Source organism: Ailuropoda melanoleuca, chromosome 18 (assembly GCF_002007445.2).
Source record: "Ailuropoda melanoleuca isolate Jingjing chromosome 18, ASM200744v2, whole genome shotgun sequence".
Taxonomy (NCBI): domain Eukaryota; kingdom Metazoa; phylum Chordata; class Mammalia; order Carnivora; family Ursidae; genus Ailuropoda; species Ailuropoda melanoleuca.
Genome location: NC_048235.1, coordinates 14734298 through 14757609, shown reverse-complemented (window position 1 = coordinate 14757609; position 23312 = coordinate 14734298). Strand labels below are relative to the sequence as shown.

General features: G+C 40.2%; 1 protein-coding gene across 2 annotated transcripts in view; it reads right to left on the bottom strand.

Annotated features, from left to right (window-relative positions):
* Window positions 1-6305: 6305 nt before the first annotated feature.
* The window catches only part of F11 (coagulation factor XI), an 18801-nt gene continuing 1794 nt past the window's right edge, over window positions 6306-23312 (bottom strand). The window contains exons 2-14 of one of the 2 annotated variants that reach the window (XM_019803969.2): window positions 20808-20970; window positions 19187-19293; window positions 18281-18440; window positions 16963-17072; window positions 16114-16273; window positions 13872-13981; window positions 13607-13769; window positions 13411-13517; window positions 9992-10160; window positions 8719-8894; window positions 8033-8128; window positions 7165-7304; window positions 6306-6695 (exon numbers count right to left, since the gene is read on the bottom strand). In XM_019803969.2, the coding sequence (XP_019659528.1) occupies window positions 6534-6695; window positions 7165-7304; window positions 8033-8128; window positions 8719-8894; window positions 9992-10160; window positions 13411-13517; window positions 13607-13769; window positions 13872-13981; window positions 16114-16273; window positions 16963-17072; window positions 18281-18440; window positions 19187-19293; window positions 20808-20970 (1823 nt within the window). In that variant the 3' untranslated portion in view covers window positions 6306-6533. Of the gene's footprint in view, window positions 6696-7164; window positions 7305-8032; window positions 8129-8718; window positions 8895-9991; window positions 10161-13410; window positions 13518-13606; window positions 13770-13871; window positions 13982-16113; window positions 16274-16962; window positions 17073-18250; window positions 18441-19186; window positions 19294-20807; window positions 20971-23312 lie in introns of those variants that run through there. The other variant, XM_034647599.1, reaches the window with a different exon arrangement.

Genomic DNA, 23312 nt, shown 5'->3' with positions numbered 1-23312 from the left:
TGTAATTCCTTATTTGTGTTTTCTCTCGTTTCTGTTAATCAAAATGATATTGTTAACCATATGAATCACCGATTGTTGGGCCTACTGAATCTCAGGCTTAGGATATCCATTTAACAAACTCTTCACTTAACTCTAGAATGTCCATTTTAACTCCTTGGGAAGAGAACAAAATTATAATGATGTGATAGCCTTAGGGTCACCCCTTCCCTGGGATGGTTTAAAAAGCTGCTCAAGAAACTCCTAGTTTATTTCCACATACACTGTTCCCCAACACGGAACTAGAAGCTGCTGGAGTTTGGAGGAAGGAGGGAGGAGAACATACATCTCCTGAAATGCCCTGGGTGTCGATGCCATGGTGCAGAACAAAGAGCCGCTAAATGTAAGATGCCTGTGGGTAACGTGTAGCGCCTGAGAAGCCTGTTTCTTTCTAAGGTGTCCGGCAGGGCAGCAGAGACAACTCTCTTCACGTGGGATTCAATACCCTGAATAGCGCAGGGGTGGGGAAGGGGGGACTGGAAACATAGATAACCAATGTAAAATGCCTGGAATTCGGATAAATTGGAAGGATGAGCAAATTGGGCCCCTGAGCCTGAGTGGAGCTGCACACTGTTTATAACCCCCAGCACAGCCACCAATACGCTGCTAAACTCACGTACTGAGGTCAGAATGTAAAGCTGCCAGTCATGCTTGAGATTTTTCATTTCGTTTCTCATTTACAAAGTAGAATCTAAATAAAGAAAAATTAACTTTTGAGTCTGAAAAACAGTCCTACCTTGATTGCTGCCACTTAAAGACACATTGAAATATCCATGACGCAGAAATATCACTCTAAAAGAGCTTTGTTAATCCTTTCCTAAACTAAGTGAAGTAATGACTTGAAAAATATATCCAGATCCACCAAGCCAAATACAAATCAATAGTTTGATTATATAGATATTCCTGAGAAAGGAACTCCTGGCCTTGATTTCTCTTTACTGCTTTACCATTCATATAATGGGGATAATTAAGTAGTGCCCACAGAGACTTGTCAGAAACCCCCCTACTTTGCAGTTGATACTGTTTTCCATGTAATGACAAAGGTTTCACATTTTTTATACTTTGTTAAGGTGCCTTTCCGACCAAGATCATGACTGCCAGCCTGGCTGTTCTTTTGACAGTATCCAAACACTGATATACCTATAAATCCTCGCAAAATTTAGAAATTCCTGCCCATGCACAGCACAGTGTCCTTCGAAAGTTTCTTGTGGTTACAAAGTGTGCACACATTCACTGGGGGTGTTGGGTGAAGTGGGAAAGCTGCCTCAGTAGATAAAAGTTGACATCTTTTTAGGTGAAACAAACACATACATGCACAATTATAATCTCCATCTGGAAATCCCACCATATATTATTACGTTTGTCACAAAATTACCTGATACCCCAAGGACAAAAGGGAGAGAAGTCATTCATTGAATGTGTTTTGTGCCAGTTACTATACGAGTCATTTGAATATAGTCTCTTCTCTGAGACTATTAATGGTTAAATGGATGACAGTAAATGATACACTATCTGCAGTATATACTTTACACGGGAGGTTGGGGCTCTTGATCCAAGATGACTGGCGTCCTTAGAAGAAGAAGGGGCGACACACAGGGGAGGAGGCCATGTGGGGACAGAGGCAGAGATCAGAGGGAAGCAGCCGGAAGCCAGAGAACAGCTGGGGCCACTAGCAGCTGCAAGAGGCCAGGAAGGACCCCCCCCCGGTGGCCTCAGAGGGAGGGAGGCCCTGTGGACGTCTAGTCTTCAGAACTGTGAGAGAGTAAATTTCTGTTGTTTTCAAACACTCAATTTGTGGTAATTTGTTACAGAAGCCCTAAAACAAAAACCACATGTGAAGATGAAGCATCAAGACCCAGAGAGGAGGTGATGCTGAGGTGAAATATTCATTCCATTCTCTCTCTCTCTCTCTCTCTCTCACACACACACACACACACACACACACACACACACACACACACACATCCTATGGGACGGCCTTGGAAATGGCAAAAGTGTTCTCCCAAGAAGGAAGAGAAGCTCGCACTGCTCTGGTTAATGGACACTGCGCGCACACACGAGTCAGAGTTGGCTAGAGCCCACAGACCACCGCCGGGAGCCAGGCCGTATGGCCGCCACCTCTTCCTGACATGGAGAGAAGCCCTCTCAAGGGGAACAAGCTCACCCACAGACGTTGTGCAGAAAGGCACACTGACAGAGAAACCTAAAGTGACAACACACAACCACCAGTACTGCTGCTGGAACATCAGTGTGGGTGGTGAATTCTCTGAAGGTGACCTTCAAGTCACTGTCAACCAGAATGTGGAAAATCCTCCCACGCAAGGAAATGGAAAGGCCCATTCTAACCCAGACTGGTGTAGGGTGTGGGAAAGCACACAACGAAAGAATGTTAGCACAGTGTAGAGCCCAGAGGATGAAGAGAGAAGAGGGACTGAACAGGACCAGAGGGAAAGATGTCTCTTCATCAAAATGGACCGGGTATCCTGATTCTTTAATGAGGTTGGGCAATAGGTAGGGCCCTAAGTGTAACATATATAATACAAAAGGTGTTGTTTACAAAGTCTTTCTTAAATAAATACTTGAATATTGTATATGATTCTCATTCCAAAGTTCGGGTTCACTTCTCAGAGTCTGTGATAATGGCAACCTACGGGCGCCCAGGGTGCCGGCCTTTGAGAACCACACTCAGTGTGGCCACATGTGGCCTTATTACTCGCTGCCCAGGAGCACCACTCATCTCAGAGAGAGAGAGAGAGAGAGAAATGGCTCTATAAAGAGTCCCAACCAACCTTTCTTTGAATTCTTAAAATTATTCAAGAAAACAGGACTTTTAAAATTAGAAGAAAAACTATGTCCCATCAAATAGTACAGTTATAAGTGCCAAATATATGTAGGTTAAATTTAATTGAATCAGGGTAATAATACTTTAGGACACTAAGTCCCAGTGCATCTCAATGTTTCCACTGCAAGTAATAGAAAACCCAGTTTGAACTGCCTTAAACACGAAAGGGGATTTCTTGCTATGGAACAAGGGAGCCCAGAGTTCGTTCAGGCTTCGGGCATTCTATCTCCATGTCTTGGTGGGCCCTGGGCTGGCTTCTCAAAGTTGCTGCCACCACAACCAGTGCTTCCTCGTTCACATAGAGGAGGAGGAGAAAGCCATTCCCTTGGCAATCAAAGTCTTAAATGTCGCTCAGACGGACATCTCTGAGCCAGTCACAGTAGCTGGGGGAGGCCATGTGCCAGCTGCCTAGACCTGATTGGCCACAGACTCATTCCCAGGGCGGAAGATAGGCTCCATCACTGGAACCAGAGATGGCATTACTTCCACCCCAAATTTGTCTGGAACATGCAAGGAAAAGGATAGCCAACCAATTTTTTCACAATACTGAGCTACTGTCCAGTTTGAACAAGGTAAGTTCTGGAAGTTTTGGTTTTTTTTTTTTCTTGCAAGAATTCTTACCATGTTTATAAGGCTGCAATAATCATACACTTATTTTCGTCTACATGGTAACTGAATTAATATTTAAATAAAAATTAAGCTGTTAATAAGTTGGTAACCTTATACGTGTGATGTTTAATGTCATTTATATTAAGAAAATTGCAGGGGCACCTGAGTGGCTCAGTCAGTTAAGCATCTGCCTTCAGCTCAGGTCATGATCTTAGGGTCCTGGGATCAAGCCCCACATCGGGCTCCCTGCTCAACGGGGAGCCTGCTTCTTCCTCTCCCTCTGCTGCTCCCCCTGCCTGCGTGCTCTCACTCTCTGTCAAATAAATATATGGAAAAAAAGAAAATTGAAAAAACAAAACTACATCGAGTCACCTTTTCCCAGCTATCAGGCTGTCAAAAATTTCAAAGTTTGATGTCATGAAGTTAGCCAAAGTGTGAACCTCTGTTATACTACTGGTAATGGGAGAGAAAACTGTCACAGGTTTTTGAAAAGAAATTGGATAATATTTACCAAAATTACAAATGCATTTGCTCTTTTTGTTTTGTTCTCAGCAATTCTACTTCTGGATATATGCTACAAGTTTACCACAAATGAATGAGTGAAAAAATTGAAAACCACTTAAGTGTCCATCAGTAGGCGGCCGGTGTTTGGAATCCCCATGCTGGAATACCGTACTTGTGTAAACAACAGACTGAGGAAGCCCACTGTGCACCAATCAGAAATATCTCCGAGGCAGAGCCTGAAGAAGAGAACAGTGCCGAACGGGGTTAGGGTGTGCAATCTTCTGGTGTGGAGCAGGGAACCTTCTCATTATAGGTATAAGCTATATTTTATACCTTCTTCCTGTTCACTCATTTCTGAATCATGGACATATACTTACCATTCAAAAATTAAGATAATATACAGTGTTAAGTATGACAACTAACGTGTGTTTTTCTCAAATATTTGTCAGGAAAGACTTTCCAGAAAGATCTTTCTCTCTGTCCCTCTTTTAAAGAACAAATGTTTATTCAGAAATGGATTAGTAACACATGGTCTCCTCCACCTTTCATGCCTCTTCCTCTCCTGAACGACAAAAATGACACAACTGGGGAATGTAGAGGAAAGATCTATTCCTATGAAGAATTATAACCTAACATTTTTTTAAATGTGAAGGGTTACACAAGACTACTAAGGTAATAAGCAGGTAATAAAATAATTACTGCTGTTTTTGGTCATTTTAATGGAGCTCAAGTTTCGGTCTCGTCTTGTTTGACTCTAAGCTTTTTGGATCTGGCCGCTTTAGACCATCCCAGTCTTTTTGATTTGGGGTTCTGCTTGCTTTTATTTTTCGTTTGTCTTCCTCAGCACAAACTCATTTTAATCCCAATCTTTGAACCTGCCCCGGATGCTCTTCTTCCTCTCCGTGGTGGTCGAGCCCTGTGCATCCCTCTCATTGAATTGTTTTACTTGTGCTGTTCACGCTAACGAGACTGGGGCTCCATGAAGGTAGGGACATCGCCACCTGCTTACCAGTGTCCTCATAGTTCAGTGTGCTAAGTATTTTCCATACTGCATGTGACGTAAAGTCGTCGACACAGGTTGGAAACTGCAGTGGAGACGGTGCACATTCCAGTTATTACACCACATCAGAAACAATAACCAGGCAAATACACTAAAGGGGAAACCCCAACACTTAGTGTACGGGGAGCTCTTGTGAAGATAATGAAGACTCTACGATGGCCATCCACTTGTTCCCGAATTGTTTTTCCCTGCAGTCTGGATTACTCTGTATTGCTTTCTGTCCAACCCCTTTATTACCATGAATGTAGGTTTGTAAACTCACACTCACAGTGGCAGCTTGTCTTTGGAAGGCTCTAGCTTGCTCCCCCTCACCTCGATCGGCTTCCCTTACCCAGAACCACTGAATAAATATACAATCTACACACAAATAGTTTTCTAGGCAAGTACAACTTTAAGATTTTTCCCCTAAGATACCACTTCCAGGGGAATTACAGCCTTCAATCCTTTCCCAGATAGAAATTCTAGAGTCCACATTCACATGCACTCATGGCTTATGTCTACCCAAACTAATTTAAAAACATTAAAAATTGAAATGACAGGAGCGTCTGGATGGCTTGGTTGAGTGGCCAACTCTTGATTTCAACTCAGGTCATAATCTCAGGCTCGTGGGATCAAACCCTGAGTCAGACTCTATGCGGAGCATGGAGCCTGCTTATGATTCTCTCTCTCCCTCCCCCTCCCCCCACCCATTTCTCTCTCACTCTCCCTCTTAAAAAAGATTGAAATGACAAAGATTCCTGATTATTCTGAAAACTGGCCATTGAATCAAATTCTTCTTTCACAAAAGAAAGATGTTCTCGTAGGCAGAGTACAGATTCTTGCAAATTGAGGGTGACTGTCCTTGTTCCCATTTTCTCCAGTTGCCATTTCTCGCTTCACAGATCTGCTTATGGTGGTTGCTTTTGGCAGTTCTCCCAGAGCCTCTCGTGCCACAACCTGATTCTTGAATCTTAAAAAATATCAATACTTGAATCTTAAAAAATATCACCGTATGGTATTTCTTTGGCTCAGTGAGGTGTGATCAAAAAACAAATCCTGGGGCGCCTGGGTGACTCAGTCCTTAAGCATCTGCCTTCGGCTCAGGGCGTGATCCCATTGTTCTGGGATCGAGCCCCACATCACGCTCCTCCACTGGGAGCCTGCTTCCTCCTCTCCCACTCCCCCTGCTTGTGTTCCCTCTCTCGCTGGCTGTCTCTCTCTCTGTCAAATAAATAAATAAAATCCTTAAAAAAAAAAAAAAAGCAAGAGACTGGATGCTGAAAACAAACTGATTATCATAGAATGGAAATTTTGGAAATGACCATTTGTTTCTTTTGGCACATTCTCACAAATACCGACCCTTTTCAATGCGTTACTGTCTCAATAGCATAACCTGTGGAGGAAAATGGCAGCCCAGCATCTGTCTTCAGTGAAATCAAAACCCTCCTCCCAGAAATAACCTGGTTTTCCTTTCACAGTGTCAAGGGGCATCTGGGGACTCTTTCACACTGCTTGAGTTTTCTCCAAAATCCAGTCCACATACTTAACCACGTTGGTGTAAACCCCTGGCCGTTCCCTTTGACCGCAGCCTTCTCCCCAGCTGGTGATGCCCACCAAATGCCAGACCTCGTTGTATTTACAGGACAGGGGGCCCCCTGAGTCTCCCTGTGATGGGGGGAAAAAAGAAAAGGTGCATAGATGAGTTCAGATGCTTCTCATCTTAAATACGTGTTCTTCAGAGTGATTTTGCCTAAAATTCTGCTCTTGCCTCTTTAATAAACTTCAGTGTAAGCAAAACAAATATACCATGGTTCTCAGAAGACTGCTTTTTAAATGCATTAAACTTTCTGGGGTGCCTGGGTGGCTCAGTCAGTTAAGTGTCCAACTCTTGATTTTGGCTCAGGTCATGATCTCAGGGTCATGAGACCAAGCCCCGCATCAGGCTCCATGTGTGGAGCCTACTTGGGAGTCTCTCCTCCTCCTGTTGCCCCTCCCCTTACTTGTGCACCCCCCCTCCCTCTCTCTCTCTCTCCTTCTCTCTCTCTCTCCCTCTCTCTCTCCCTCTCTCTCTCAAAAAAAAAATGCATTAAACATTCTAATGTGAATATATTCAACTGGTTGAAAACACTCTTACCTTACAAGCATCCTTCCCTCCTTCTTTATAACCTGCACAGATCATCTTATTGGTTATTTTATGCCTTCTGTATCTTATCTGGCATTCTTCAGTTGTCACCAAAGGTATGTTAGCTTTCTGGAGAGTATTTTGTATCTTGCCTGAAAAAATTTTTTGGCTTGTTAATGGAATAATCATATATATGTAATATAAAGATATGTATTTAAAATCAAAATCATACTTATATAAAAATCTAGAAAAAACATTAGGTTTACCTCATAGACCTTTTATAATTACAAAGTATAGAGAAAAGATTATTTACTAACATTAAGTTCAAAACTAAGTATGCCTCTAACTGGAATTACTGCCCAGAGAAAATAACTGGGTAACAGGCCAGGACATTTCATGAAAAGTGCTAGGTTTCACATTAAACTTCATTAAAAATAATTAGTCTTTAAAGACATTGTCATATTTAAAATTTCCAATCAAACAGATGTGGGATCCTCCTCACTTGGGAAATTTTGCCTTTTCATTTTTTTAAAAGATTTTATTTATTTATTTGAGAGAGAGAGAGAGAGAGAAAGTGAGCAAGAGCATGAGCCAGGGGGAGGGGCAGAGGAGAAACAGACTCTCCACTGAGCAGGGAGCCTAATGCGGGGCTCGCTCCCAGGACCCTGAGATCATGACCTGAGCCGAAGGCAGACACTTAACCGACTGAGCCACCCAGGCGCCCCGCCTTTTCATTTTTATTAACATGCTTTCTGTAGTTGAAGGATGTGGTTATTTTACTCACATTGTAGCTGTATGCCTTGATACACAAGAAAAGGGTAAAACTGAGCTGTGTTCTTTACCTTTAGGATGGAGCACACTGAGAAACGTCATTTCTTACCTCTTAACTTTCTGTAGCCCCATCCAGTCACCCAGCAATCAGTATATACTACATTTCTATCTCCTTTGGAAGGTAGACATATGGGTCTCTGAGCATCTAAATTTTAAAAATCATAGTTTAGTCACCAGAATCAAAATATATCTTCTCTCCCCCAAGAGACTCTCTTCTTTCACTTTATATTATGTAGTGTGTTCTCTATTTATTATATTTGGGTTTTGCCTCATTGCTATTCATTTTCATTCCTCATGGTCAGCATTATCCATCATGTACTGGGTTGGTGAGGGAATGAGGGGGAGACAAGGCACAGCCCTCCCCATGAGTTCCATCTCTCTAACTAGGTCTGTGACCCTGTAGTAATTGCTCACTTGTTCTGACCTGCAATTCTTTTGTCCCTAAAAGATATAAATCATCTTTAATATTCCAATATATTATAGAGTTATGTCATTTGGTGCATCTGAGAAAACCTGCAGAAAACTTAGCTCTTCACCCCACTCCCCACAGTAAGATTTAATAATCGGGAAAGAGTTGCCAGTCTTAACAGACTAAAAGTCTAGCTTTGTGGATCCTCTCTCTCTCATGATCACACCACCTTGAGGTGGCTGGGGTCAGGCCATGAAACTGCGGGTGTTAAACATTACATCTAGGTAATCATTACTGATAACTTCCCATTTAAAATTGCAACATACCTGTGTAATTTATTGCAGTTTCCAGTTTTAACAAGGCAATATCATACCCGCTTTCTGCCACTTCATATTGGTCATGGATTATTATTTCTTGAACCCCAAAAAAAGATGTGTCCTTTTTAATTTCTGATTGGTTTAAAATGCCACTATAGACACGCAAGATTTTAGGTGACTCTACCCTAAGGAACAAACAATAAGAAGAAAAGAGATTTCCATTACCAAATAATTCCCAAACATTTGAGCTGTATTGCTAATTACCTACTTATTACTAATCTTTTCTACAGGTGATGGGCTTTTTGATGGAAAGGAGTGATTTCATGCTAGGATTTTTCACTCACATATTCTTCCTGTAGAAAGCTCTGGATTAGTATATACTATATTAAACACATAAAAATGAAGGAAGGCTCTTTTCACCCAACACACACACACACACACACTCTTTCTCTCGATCTCCCTCTCATGAAGAGTTCCAGTTCTAGTCTCAACCCTAGCATTATTAGCTGTGATCCTGAGAAATTCACTCAGATTTTCTAGCACTCCATTTTCCCATATGGAAAAGGTTAAAAAAAAAAAAAAAGGTAAAGGAGACTACTGACTTCAAACATATAATGTGAGTATGCTACATACTGATGAAAAACAAAAACAAACACACAATACCATGTCTGGAAACAGAATAGTGAAGTGCAAAGAGCAAGTTTGGCCAACTAAAATTCCCTGGGATACATATACTCTCCTGATGGAGCTTTTAGGTTTGGACAATATTGAAATTGACCTAAGTAGGGAATCCAATTTGAGGATTCATAATGAACTCTTCCTTCTGTATTTGGAAACACAGGGACAGAGAAAGAGAGAGGGAGGAAGGGGGAGAGAGAGGTGAAGAGAGACGGAGGAGGGGGGAGAGAGAAGAGAGGGAAGAAGTGAGGGAGAGAGAGAATGACAGATTTAGAGAAGGGGAAATTATCTTTGTGTTTAGTTCTGGACCCGAGGCCCAAGACGATGCACAGAAGATACGTCCTGATGGGAAACAGCAAGAACACTGCTGGGCGTGTGTATGCATTTAAATGGGGAAGTGAAATAATATGCCATCATGTTCCTGTACCTAATCTAATGTTGGTAGACCATAAGTGGTTCTTCCCTTTTGCCTTTTTTTCCATTTTATAAATTTAATTTAGCAAATAGGATAATTTACATTTTTAAAGTATTTACTAAAATGCTAATGATAGATTTAATATATGTGTGAGCCTGGGGAACTAATAAAAACAGGAATGGTACTGACTCGTCGAAACAGTGAGCAGCTGTTAGTATCCACTGGTTTCCAATGATGGAGCCTCCACATAGGTGTCTCTGGGTGGGTGACGTGGTATGCAAAGTGATCTGCCACGGCCACTCACCATGAACAGATGCCGTTCCTCCAACAATTCTGGGCTTGATTTTGGTTGTACACTCTGCAACAGAAGGGTTGCAATGAGTAGCTTCCTAAATCTTCCTTTTCCATCAGTAGTTATGTTCCTTCAGGCACAAAGAGGAGAAAACCTTCCCTCGATTCAATATTTTATTATGACCCTGACTTGAAGAAATTTTATAATCAAGCTGGCAAGTGAAGCATGCACAGGAAAATGGAATGACTAAGGCACCTTGTAATTACATGCCCCCAAACAAAGTCTCATCCGGCATCCAAACAAAGTCTCATCCGGCATTGCGTGCTGTCTTATCCTCCCTCACATGATAACCCTTTCAAAGCAGTTAACCAGTGCAGCCCTTGGACCTAATCACATCACCTGGGAATTTGTTAGAAACTTAATGTCTTGAGCTCCCCTCAGACGTAACAGATCAGGAACTTGGACAGCGGAGCCTAGTAATCTGAATTTCAATCAGCCCTGCTGAAGTTTGAGAATATTGCTACAAAGAAAAGTGAGCACCTTCCACTCAGTTTACAGCATCTGTCCGGTTCCCCCCATCTTCTTCCCCTCAGGCTGGCTTTTGGTCCCCATCTCTCCTGCTCCAGCTGGGTTCCATCCAAACCCGGGCTGCTCTTCTGTTTGTGAACTGCTTCTGCCTTTTAGCCTTGTTGACAGTTTGAGGTTCTCCAGGTTCAACCCATGATATCTTCCAAGGACTTTGATTCCGATTCACCCCTTTGCTTCTTCCTATCTCCGCTGCCCTGGGCAGGACAGTCCATTCTGCTTCCACTTCCTGCCATGCCAAAAGGAGCACCCACCCTCCTGATGGGAGCCTTGGCCAAATCTGGCCCAATAACCTAGGCAGAGTGGCAATGAGGCACTCATAGACAACAGTTTTCTAGAGCAATTCTCATATTCTAATGTGCATATGGATCACCGGGTTATCTTTTCTTTTTACTTTATTTTTTTCACCTGGTTGTGTTTTAAAATGCTGATTCTATTCAGTCTGGGGCGAGATCCGAAACTCTTTCTAGCAAGCTCACCGGTGACGTCAATATGCTACACCCAGACCACACTCAGAATAACAAGGACCAGAGGATCAAGGAGGCTTGGTAGCCTTAGCTGAAGGAGGAGTGTGAAATTAGCAAGAGTCACTACTCAAAAGCCAAGTCCTAGATGGTCTGTTGCCTGGTTTTGTGGGTGTAAAACAGTATCTCTAGGCCTTACTTTCCTCAACAGGGAAATGGATGTATAATCCTGAGGCAGACTTCAAACAGAAAGAGAGGTCAGGAAAAGGAGTCTTAGAGAAAACCCCAGCTGGTAGAATGTGGAGACAGGAACAAGTTTGACGTGCTTGTGAAAGCTTAAACAGGCTGCGATGCTGAGAGAAGAGTTCTCACCTGAGAGTAGATGGAGTGAGATTAGCTTCAGGGAAACATTTTGAAGATTTGACTAGATTCTGGAATTACAGGGAAGCCGTTATGATTTACAAGAAAGGAAAGGCAAAGTTTAGGAAAATTAATAGGTAAACAGTAACTAAAATGTTACAAACAAAAAAGACTTTCTTAGGGATAAATAATAGGTCTTGTTCATTCTCTTTTGTCTCTCAGTTTAAACAAAATGCTGAAAATTTGTGTTTCGCGATAGATTTTGTGTCAGGATTAGATTTGGTGGCAATTGCTCTATAGCTTCAAAAAGTTATGAAGACCAATGGCAGTTTAAGACATGATAAATATCTCAGGTAGATATCCCCTCCCATTCGGGTATTATTTCATCTAGTCTAATGCAGAAAATCTAATTATCTAGTTTCAGAAGGTGCCCTAAAAAGTCGTTAGATTTTATTTCCTTTTATCTTTTATTTTCTGCTTCAGCTATCAATTTCTACCTGATATATTCTGTAGCCTTCACGGACCAGAATCCATACATTTATCAGAGAAGAAGATAATGAAAGGAGGAAGGTGAGGAATGGATTCCACAATTTAAGGTATAAGGGCTGATTCCCATTTTAGAGACTATATCAACATCTCTAACAACAAAATCTGCCAAGTGCCGAGTGTCCCTTCTAGTGCTTAGCAAAACTAAGACAAAAGCATTATCATAAATGCTCCTTCTGTCTCAAGTGAATGTATTGTGAGGAAAACAGAGGCTATTTGAGATATGACCTCATTGGGTGAATTTTAAAGGAGCTTGGGCCATCCAAAAATTCCCGTCAGATTCCTCTACACACCAGAAAGGCATAGTTTCCTACTTAGGATGTTAGCACTGGACACAATACTGTATACGCTATGAAATAAGTTCTCAGAAGTTAAGGATTTACTCACCTTCTCAGCAGAGAAATAATTCTGACACAAAAGATTTTTATAGTCTGCAAACTATTACAAAGTAAAATCATCGCTTCTTTTTATTCACTAAATCTCAGTTGAATCTTAAATTTGTAGTGCTTTATAATATTGGACATTAAGCAATACTAGTCTAAAATGCAGTTTCATGTAAATCAGTAAGTACTGAAGTCATAATGGGTATCTTCTTTCCTGTTGGGAGTTCTGTCCCTTAGATCACTCTGTTTGCCTACAAACCAGCCCTTGTGACTACGCTCAGAAATTAGCCACTGGAATTAGCCACGGCTGATGTGATTTTTCATTATAATTTTTATGGTATTAGAGGTCTTTTTTAATCTAGACAATGTTTTTATTTCCTTTCTACCCTACCACACTCATTGTTATAAATAAACAAGGTTTTACTATAAATGTTTTACCAATATTCATAGATATGCAGAACAGTTAGAGACAATCTAGAAGAATGAAGGCTCTCAAAAAGAAGCTACGATATTTCTTGAATAAATACATAATCTTTCAAACATATGATAATTATGTTTCAATTAAAGGTCAAGTAATGGCCAATGGACAGAAAATGAATGATCTGACTAACCAAAATGCTGGCTGATACTCAATTTTAAGGAATAAGAAGATCATTGGCCTTCACAACAAGAATCAAACATCAAAGTGTTGGCGAAACCCGAGCCTCACCATGAAATACCAGCTGTACAAACGCGTCAAGTTAAAACACGTACTCATGTAATACTAGGCAATGCAGAGTTTAGTTAAGGCCCAATATTTCCCTCTAAAGCAGGGTCAGCCTGTGTGACAGGAGCAAAAAATAACAGAAAACTGCCTCTAAGTTCGTTACTGTACTAATTCTCTCCCCTTTGTGGCTACCAGTGACTCTCTCGGTCATGATATATTTGGTATAGTGTAACCTCTCCCACAGTATTTTTTTCAGGTAACATTAAACTCACCATTATCCATTTTACATAACCTTAATGTATATCCGGAGATGCCGCCTCTCCCATGAAGTATTTTAGTTGGAGATCCATTTGAAGAAAGTTTTAAGTAACATTTACCCCTGCAGGTTGGAAACAAAATAGTATAAACATAACGCCCCGCTCTAAAAGATCGGACAAGCGTGTCTGTGTGACTCGACGTAGGTCTTACTTCCCTCCGTTGCAAGACTCTGGAGATGGGGAATAGGTAAAAAATTGGCAGCGGATGGTGTCGGTACACATTTTCTGGCAGTCTTCGTGCCCTTTCGCATCAACAATGTCCAATTCTTCTCCCAAGAAATCAGTGTTGTGGTAAAATGAGGAGTGACAGAACACTAGGCAGCAAACCACAGATCAGATATGAGACACAAAACCTTAGTCCCCATCAACCTCAGGTGTGCTGAGATCCGTCGGGAGAAAGTGCTCTCGCTGTTTACCTGGGACGCTGTGCCTGCAGTTTTGCAGACTGAAACCAGAAAGAGCTTTGTTCTTTTTAATGCGTGTACTTGGTAATCCACTTTCAGATGTTTTCAGGAGACAAAGATTTCTAACCGTAAAAAAAAAAAAAGGGAAATGTAAGTATATTGTGTAAGACATGTCGAAGAAAAGAACCATTTTTTATAGCACATACAAAAGGCAATTTATGTTGGTACTGAACAGTGAAATTTTTCTCATTTTGCAAGTACTCATCATAAATCAGTGAGTCAGACCCCATGATCCATAGGTGGTAGACAAATTTTCCAAAACAAAACCACTTGCCTCCATAAAAATTTTCTGAGCTGGTTCTATTGTCAGTGTTCCTAGCATTTTCCTTCTTTGCCTCCTTTCTTTCAACACTCCTAGCCCATCTCAAAGATTCCATCATTTTCATGCTACGGATAGTTGCTGGCTGACTCTGGACGGAGATTTATTCCTGGCTTAGACAGGGATCAGTGAAATCCAACACAGGCTCCACACAAGGAGCATCTTCCTGGAAAGATGGAACTTTTCCTAATTAGCCCCAAGTCACAGTCTAGAGCAGTGCAGTCCAAGAGAATTTTCTGCAGTGATGGAAATAGTCCATGTCTGTACCATCCGAGTCAATGGCCACTAGCCACATGTGGTTAGTGAGCACGTGGAATGTGGCTAATACAACTGTGGAAATGCATATATACTTCTATTTAATTTTAATTAATTTAAATTTAAAAAGCCAAGCTTGGCTTGTAGCATTCATCTCCCTCTCTCACCCTGTATCGAAGATCCATGTGTTACTCCTCTTACAAGTATTGATTGGGAGTTTCATAAAAGGAATAAAAAGAAAAAGAGCAGTGATTAACCCAACAGTACAAAGCCATCTTTCTAATTTGTGACATTTATGACGTCCCAAGGCTCAATCTCTGCATCTCCTTTGTTCTCTGACTGCATTCGGTCCTTTGACGGTCTCACCCAGTCTCAGCCACTTTAATTACCATGTATGCTGGCGACACCTGAACACAGATCTAAAACATGAACCCGTCTTCTTAGCTCCAGATTTCTCTTTCCAGTTGCCAGTTCAACATTTCTCTCTGGCTGTCTACTAGGCATCACTTCCCTCTTGAAATCTGCTCATGAAATCTGCAGCCCTGCCATGGGCTTTTTCATCCCTTCAGTTCCCTGGGCCAAAAGTCTTAGAGCAATCACGGACTCTTTCTTTCCTCCAGAGCCAACGTCAAATTCATCAGCAAATCTTTTTGGCTCTTCATGGACAACATATACCAAACTGATTACTTCTGTATCACTTCCACTCTGGTCCAAGTAGGGCAGGGTTTTTATCTGTTTAACTCATCAATGTATCCCTGGTGTTTAGAACAATGCCTGGTATACAGTAGGTACCGAATAAATTATATTATGTTGTTGAGTAAATGAAGGCAACAGATATATTTTCATGTGACAGACTTAGTACTTCTGAAAGTTGCTCAATGGAAAACCAGGCTTGTTTGATGGACAAGGAACTTGAGGGCTTACCCTGGCTGGATTGCTCTTGGAGACACACTCCCCACGTGGGCAGCCAAATCAAGCAAATACTGAGGATTCTGAGAATTCTGATTCAGATAATATAGAGAACCTGATTTTGAAGCCGACTTCATCTTAAGATTTTTTTTTTTAGTGAGACTTATTATTGAGGAATAACAATCCCAACAGATATCCCTTTAATGATCAAAGAAATTTCTCATGCTTTATTATGGTTTCCTGTATTAATACCCATCAGTACGAGAAACAACACCTCAATTCTCAAACCTCCCTCCCAAATTGCCCCAATTCCATTAACGTAGGCCTTTACTTCCCTTTTCTTCACTTTGGATTTGACATTTCGCTGATATTCCCAGCTCTTCCTGCTCCGGGCTCAATGATCTCACCCTGGGAACTGAACTAAGCTGCCTCTTAATGGTCATCCATATTTTCTTCATTCCATTCAGAACTACTCTCCCTTTGCTGAAGGCAGGGACCTCCCTCAGCTAAAGAAAACAAGAGTGCTTGCTAACACGGGATGTGTGGCCATTGGGTGCGGAATGGAAAGAGAGGAGCTAGGAATTCTTTGCCACTTTGATCTACCCTCCGCAGACTTTTAGATCAAATGTGTAGTAGCTCAGAATTGTTAATGATGGGTTTTGAGCAGTTGTTTTAAAAGATAACACATTAATCTTAATCTTAACTCCTTACCTTTCAGATTCCTTTGGCCATTCTTGAGAAAAGAAGGTAAAAAACAAACAACTGGGATGGTGAGTACAAATGCGGCGACAGACAAAGGCATCCGGAGCCACGACACTGTCAATGTTACTGTCTGCGAACACTGTACTATGGAAAATGTCCCTAATACAAGCTGCACAACAGAAGAAACCATGCTTAAGAAATCAGTTCACCAATATAATCGGTAAAATCCCAGTCATCATATTTGTAAATGTCATATGAAAAGTTGGGTGGGGGATGAGGGAGGGACAAATAGGCTGAGCACAGAGGAACTGGAGGGCAGTGGAAATGCTCTGTACGATACTGTAATGACATTGGACAAACCCATAGAATATACAACACCAAGAGTGAATGAGAATGTGAGCTGTGGACTTGAGGGGATTATGATGTGTCCATGTGCGTTAATCAACTGTAACAAGTGTGCCACTCTGGAGGGGGTGTTGATAATGAAGGAACCTGTGCGTGTGTTGGGGCAGGGGGTGTACGGGACAGCTGTACTGTCCCCTCAATTTTGCAGCGAACCTAAAATTGCTCTAAAGAGATAAAGTCTCAATAACAATGTTGTAAAAAGTTAGTTTTTTTTTTATCTCAGGATCTTCAAATTTTCTTTTAAATTAGGAAACATGAAGTGATTATTTTAAATTCAAACATAGCTCTAATTATATAGGACATAATGAATTCTTTCACACGAAGAAGGGAAAAGATCATTTGGTCCACTTCATCAGGGAGCACATATTGGGATCCTAAGTTAGGCCCATCATACGTTCCATCAGTACCTACTATTTAACGGCTAAACCACCTCGCTAAGTAAAGAATAGTTACCCAGATTAGAAAGCGCACAGGATTTCAGTGAAAATCCAGACACCACTGAACTGAGTTTCGTTATTCTGGTTGGTGTCCCCATTTGGGTGTACTTCAATAGACAAACGTTCCTGAATAAAAACAAAAACGGAAAAATGTTTTACTCTTCTAAATACAAGTAGGAAAAAAAAAAAACATAAGGTGGTAAGAAATTACAATTTAGACAGTGCCTGGGCATTCCAGCTACGGGATCGCTCTGAAAAGCATGGATCTGAGAGCTGGACAGTTGGACTTGAGTCGTTGCTCTGCCCAGACCTGGTCAGCCTGTGAATTTTGTCAACTTTATTTTTCATCACAAAAATGCCAGCTTTGGAAGGATGGTGGTCTGGAGAGTAGCAGGTAGGAAGTAATGAATTCTCAAGCCCTTCTCAATTTTAGCAGTTTAACTTTTTTTATAATACCCAGCAACTCCCAAGTTCCTTGCTTGCTGTCCATGTTAAGTCTTAAATGTATAAAAAATGTAAAAAGGTGTTGTAGGAACTAAACACAAACCCTGAAAGCTTATTAATTTGAGGGTTTTATCATTGTTTTTGAAACAAATCTCTGATGCTTTATTTGCTTTGCACTCACGTCCTTGTTGTAAATGTGGAGAGTAGAATGTTAAAACCCAAAGGTAAATCCAAATACTAGTCATTTGAACTTATTTCTCTCTCTCTCTCTCTCGGATTCTAGATAAGTATAATTTACTATACAACTCTAAAACATTGCAAATATTTCTAAATATAAAAGTCAGTGACATTTTCCCCTAAACTTTTTTTAAAAGAGAACACAGATTCATCATTAGAGATCAGGTCATTTTCATATCCTACCCATTTATCTCTGGACTATTTCAAAACCTGATGTGGGGCAGATTTTAAAACATTTCACATGGGCTTCAGTTATTTTGTCTTAGATAAGGAACTTTTATTTACAGAGGTCTGAGTAGTTTTTTCCTTTTGATTCTATAATCCTTTAGGCCAGGAAGGGCACAGGCTGACCAACTGTAACTGTCTCAAAACTGCCAGTTAAGAAATGTATCACTTTTTAAAATTAGCTGGAAGATGAGTTTTTACGTAACAATGTCACTAAAAGACAGACTCCTTACCATAAAGGGAATGCATCCAAATTGGGCTTTAAATGCACTTTCTATGAAAAAAACTATCAGCACTGTATTTACTATAGAAATGTCGTTTAGGGGCTAAAAATAAATTTTGGCATCCAGCTGAAGAGAACTTTTGTTTTCCATCAGAGAATGTAATGATCCACTTACTGTCCTTGGGCTCAGCCTTGGCTCACTCACCGATGCTCTGCGCTTGGAAACTGGCTTGTTGCGTATGTGAAAAAGTGACAGTGGACATCATTTGTGCATCTCTCTTGGCATTCCTGAACATTCCTGGCGATCGAGCCATTATAGTTCATGCCCTTCATGTCCAGGCCCACGTACACATTTTTGTTGCAAGCTGGAAACAAAAGCAGAAAATATGGCGATCTTCCAGACTCCAGGGACAACTGGAATAACGCACAACCGTCCCTCCTGACTTCATCTTTCCACACCTAGAGCCCCTGTTCCTCAGAAGTCCTTTGTTTTCATCTTAATCCGCTTAATTTCTACTCTCAGGTAGAAGCAGCAAAAGAATGCCAAAGTCCTTCTTCTGTTGCAACAGTGCGGACTTGTAAATTCCTGTTTTCAGTTTTCTGCTCTGGCCTCCCTGGTCTCCTTAACCCCTTGACGGATTTACTAACCTATTCAAGAATCTTTTCACCATTAAGACAAGTGTCATCTCAACCTTTACAGTTGGTCTTTTGATTTGAAGTAATATGTTTAATAAGGACTTTTATATAAAACTTTAAGCTGGGAAAGAGAAATACAATAAATGAATGATGAGGACTAATGTAGTAAGACATGTCCTTCTATTGTGTAAATTTTAATGAATGGGGCGGCAGGGGTGGGGGTGCACCCTTAGTTTTTACTCCACACTGAAGGAACTTCGTTAGGAGACTTTATGACCATACAGCAGGGTTTTGTTTTATAGCTGTTGTTTTTTGTTTTGGGGTTTGTTTTTTTTTTTTTGAGCAGTGGTTGCTGTAGCATGTAATTTCTTTTTTTTTATTATTATATGTTTTATAGTTTTAAAACCATATGTGATGTAACTATATGTACATATCACAGTAACTAGTATTTATGAATTCTAATAAGACATCCTACCACTTATTTGGTGTGAGCATTGCTTGAAAGAATATCCAGAAATGGCTCCTGTCATATTCACCCTTGGCAGTGTTTCTGTTACACTGTCTTTCAGGATACAAGTAAACCTGTTTAAAAAAAATAATAACATTACTGCAATGAGAACTTCTGTTTTAAAATAATGGATCTTAAAAGCCAGCACACAGAAAATCAAAGAGAAAGGAACAAACTGCTCTATCTCCTGCCAAAACAAATATTTTCTTAACGAAACTGCGCGTTTGTTTCTCATTCCAACATCCCTACGCTTAAAAGATCACGTATGGTACTCCCTACTACCTGGAAACGGGAGTGGGTGAACTATGGCCTGTTGGTCAAACAACTGTCTGCCTGTTTGTATTGCCCATGAGCTAAGAATGGTTTCTATACTTTTAAATGGTTACATTTTAAATGGTTATATAAGTACTTAAATAATATCCTTGATTTTGCTTCTGGACCTGTAATGCTTCAACTATTTATTCCCTGCCTTGTCAAGAAAAAGTTTGCCAAGCCCTGCTGTAGATTCTAGAATTGTAATTTCATAAGTTCCGGGTACTATGTAAATATCTATGAACGCAGCAATAATACACAAAGATGCTGATAACTTAATTCTGTAGTAAAGCTTTGTTACTGAATTTTCAAGTTTGACGTGGAAACAAAAGTGATGGATGGAATGCTCTAAAATTTTAAAAATATAAGGGGGCGGGAATAGAGGGGGAGATGAACCATAAGAGACTATGGACTCCGGGAAACAAACTGTGGGTTTTAGAGGGGGTGTGGGGTGGGGGGATAGGGTAACCGGGTGATGGGTATTAAGGAGGGCACGTATTGCATGGAGCACTGGGTGTTATACGCAAACAATGAATCATGGAACACTGCATCAGAAACTAATGATGTACTGTATGGTGACTAACATAATTTTTAAAAATAAAATAAAATAATATAACTATAGACACAAAACCACTAAAGGCAATTCGTGAATCTGGAGAAGATTCTGGTTAATGGCTATAAATTATATTTGGGGGACAATTTTAAGGGATTCTTGTTAAAACTGTATGCTTTTTGTGTAGGAAAATGTATGCTGAAATATTTAGGGGTGAAATGTTACAATGTCTTCAAATTAATTCAAAGGGTTAGATAGATTAGATAGACAGACAGACAGATAGGGAAGAAATGGAAAAAGTCTTGGTGGTGTCAGGGGATCACTGTACTATTCTTTGAAACCACCTTTATAAATATTTATTTCCTAATAAAATAATTGAGGGAAAAGCACCAGTTTAAATAATATCCAATATCAATCATCAATCAAAAAGCAAAGAACAAAATGATTAAGAGGCATAAAAGTGGAGAGAAATAAGAGAGAAAGTGTACCATTAAAATCGAGACCACAGAGAAGTTGGGAAGTCCACACTAAGGGGCATGTCTGCTCCTCCCTGACCTCCCTAAATACATCTTTTTTTTTTCTGTACTATTTCATATTTCAATCGAAGGACAATATGTTTTCCAACTGTTGACCTTACATTTTACAAAACGGTAGATGAATATTCCCTGGTAAGTAATCCTCACGTAAACACTCTTTCCTCTACGTAGAAATGCAGACATTTACCATTTGGCAGGATCTTGAGATGAAGACTCGGCCGTGAAGGTGAAGAGCAAGCAGCGCGGGTGGTGGGTGCAGACGAGCTGGCAGTGCCTGGCACTCGGCGTGAAAACGGTAGTGATGTCGCCTCCTTGGAAGCACGCGTCTGTCAGCAGCTCAGTGACGCAGTCTGTGATGGAATACGCGGCACGCCTTATTTGGGATTCTCATTGCACGTGTCTAAGTAGATAATAATCTCACAAAGGCAAGCAGAGGAGGTCTACTTAACAGAAATATGCCTGAACTTGGAAGTCAGAGCAAGCAACACTTTTACGTTAGTTTACTGGATGAGCAGCCTCAGACAGAAAAGGAAATCACAAAATGGCACATTTGCCGCAACGGAATTGTGCTGACGGGGGACTGTCTTGGAGACATGGTGCTTCGTGGGTAACTGAGCAATTGCACAGACCTTTACAGGCAGAAGATGTTCTCTAGGGTCGCATCCAAGTCTGGAATGGGCCACCTGCTTTTTCCTTTCCCTACTGCTTGCTTATTGAAACTCCATGTTTATACGAAACAAAGGATCCAGAGTGAGCATTTTTCAATAGTGTTCAAAGGCCCTGGATGTGAGATACTGTATCACAACACTATTTAAATGGGCCAGTTTAATAACAGCAACTCTAGACTCTGAGAAAAAGAACCAAATCCCATTCTAACTGAAACCATGCACAGGTCTGTGGTTTTTTTTCTTTTAAAGCTAAATTGCAGAAGATTTTTTTTTTTCTGTTTCTAGGAAGAGATACCTAATATTCCAGATTATGGCTCTTTGGGTCATTATTACTTAGTCAGGTATAGTTTTTAATCTTGGCACATTGCTATTTAGAAGTATTACTACATAGCCCATGGTCTTAATATCTTTCGTATATATTTAACATATGCATACTATATATGTAAATGTATACATACAGATATAGTAAAAATAAAATACTTTGGGAAGGATAAAATATAACTCAAATACTTATTGTAGTAACAAAAAATATACCAAATATAAGGAAAAGTATGTAAGTACAGAGCAGTGAAAACTATTACAAGAGGCTTATGGGATTTAGGTAGCCCGTGGCCTTGGATGGGGAAAATTCCAACTTTATTTTCACTAACCTCTAACTGAAATGTGGCATAGCCTTCTATTGTTAATGTAAGTAACAAACCCCATAGTGTTCATAGTATCTGCAACTACGTCATAATTCAATTACAGATTTAAAAAGAAAATACTACCTGCAGATATCATCAAATATCATCACTCATCACTNCGGAATTGTGCTGACGGGGGACTGTCTTGGAGACATGGTGCTTCGTGGGTAACTGAGCAATTGCACAGACCTTTACAGGCAGAAGATGTTCTCTAGGGTCGCATCCAAGTCTGGAATGGGCCACCTGCTTTTTCCTTTCCCTACTGCTTGCTTATTGAAACTCCATGTTTATACGAAACAAAGGATCCAGAGTGAGCATTTTTCAATAGTGTTCAAAGGCCCTGGATGTGAGATACTGTATCACAACACTATTTAAATGGGCCAGTTTAATAACAGCAACTCTAGACTCTGAGAAAAAGAACCAAATCCCATTCTAACTGAAACCATGCACAGGTCTGTGGTTTTTTTTCTTTTAAAGCTAAATTGCAGAAGATTTTTTTTTTTCTGTTTCTAGGAAGAGATACCTAATATTCCAGATTATGGCTCTTTGGGTCATTATTACTTAGTCACTGAAGAAAAGGGTATAGTTTTTAATCTTGGCACATTGCTATTTAGAAGTATTACTACATAGCCCATGGTCTTAATATCTTTCGTATATATTTAACATATGCATACTATATATGTAAATGTATACATACAGATATAGTAAAAATAAAATACTTTGGGAAGGATAAAATATAACTCAAATACTTATTGTAGTAACAAAAAATATACCAAATATAAGGAAAAGTATGTAAGTACAGAGCAGTGAAAACTATTACAAGAGGCTTATGGGATTTAGGTAGCCCGTGGCCTTGGATGGGGAAAATTCCAACTTTATTTTCACTAACCTCTAACGGAAATGTGGCATAGCCTTCTATTGTTAATGTAAGTAACAAACCCCATAGTGTTCATAGTATCTGCAACTATGTCATAATTCAATTACAGATTTAAAAAGAAAATACTACCTGCAGATATCATCAAATATCATCACTCATCACTAGTCCGGTGGTAATTATTACTCTGCACTTTTAGACCCACCACTAAATCTTGTTACATCATGTGTTAATAAGAAGCACATCTGTTTTTATATCAGAGTTGGGGTTTTTTTTACACTTTAACTAATTATTATACTGCAATATACTTGACTTTCTTGGTAATCCTGTGTATTTTTATTTTATGCCTTTAAAGGCATTATTCTGAGAATACGGTCTAAATGGAACTATGGAGAAAAAGGAGTCAAGGATCCCTGCCACAGACTCTGCTCAAAACCCACCACATATTCCTTCTAAATTACCCAACT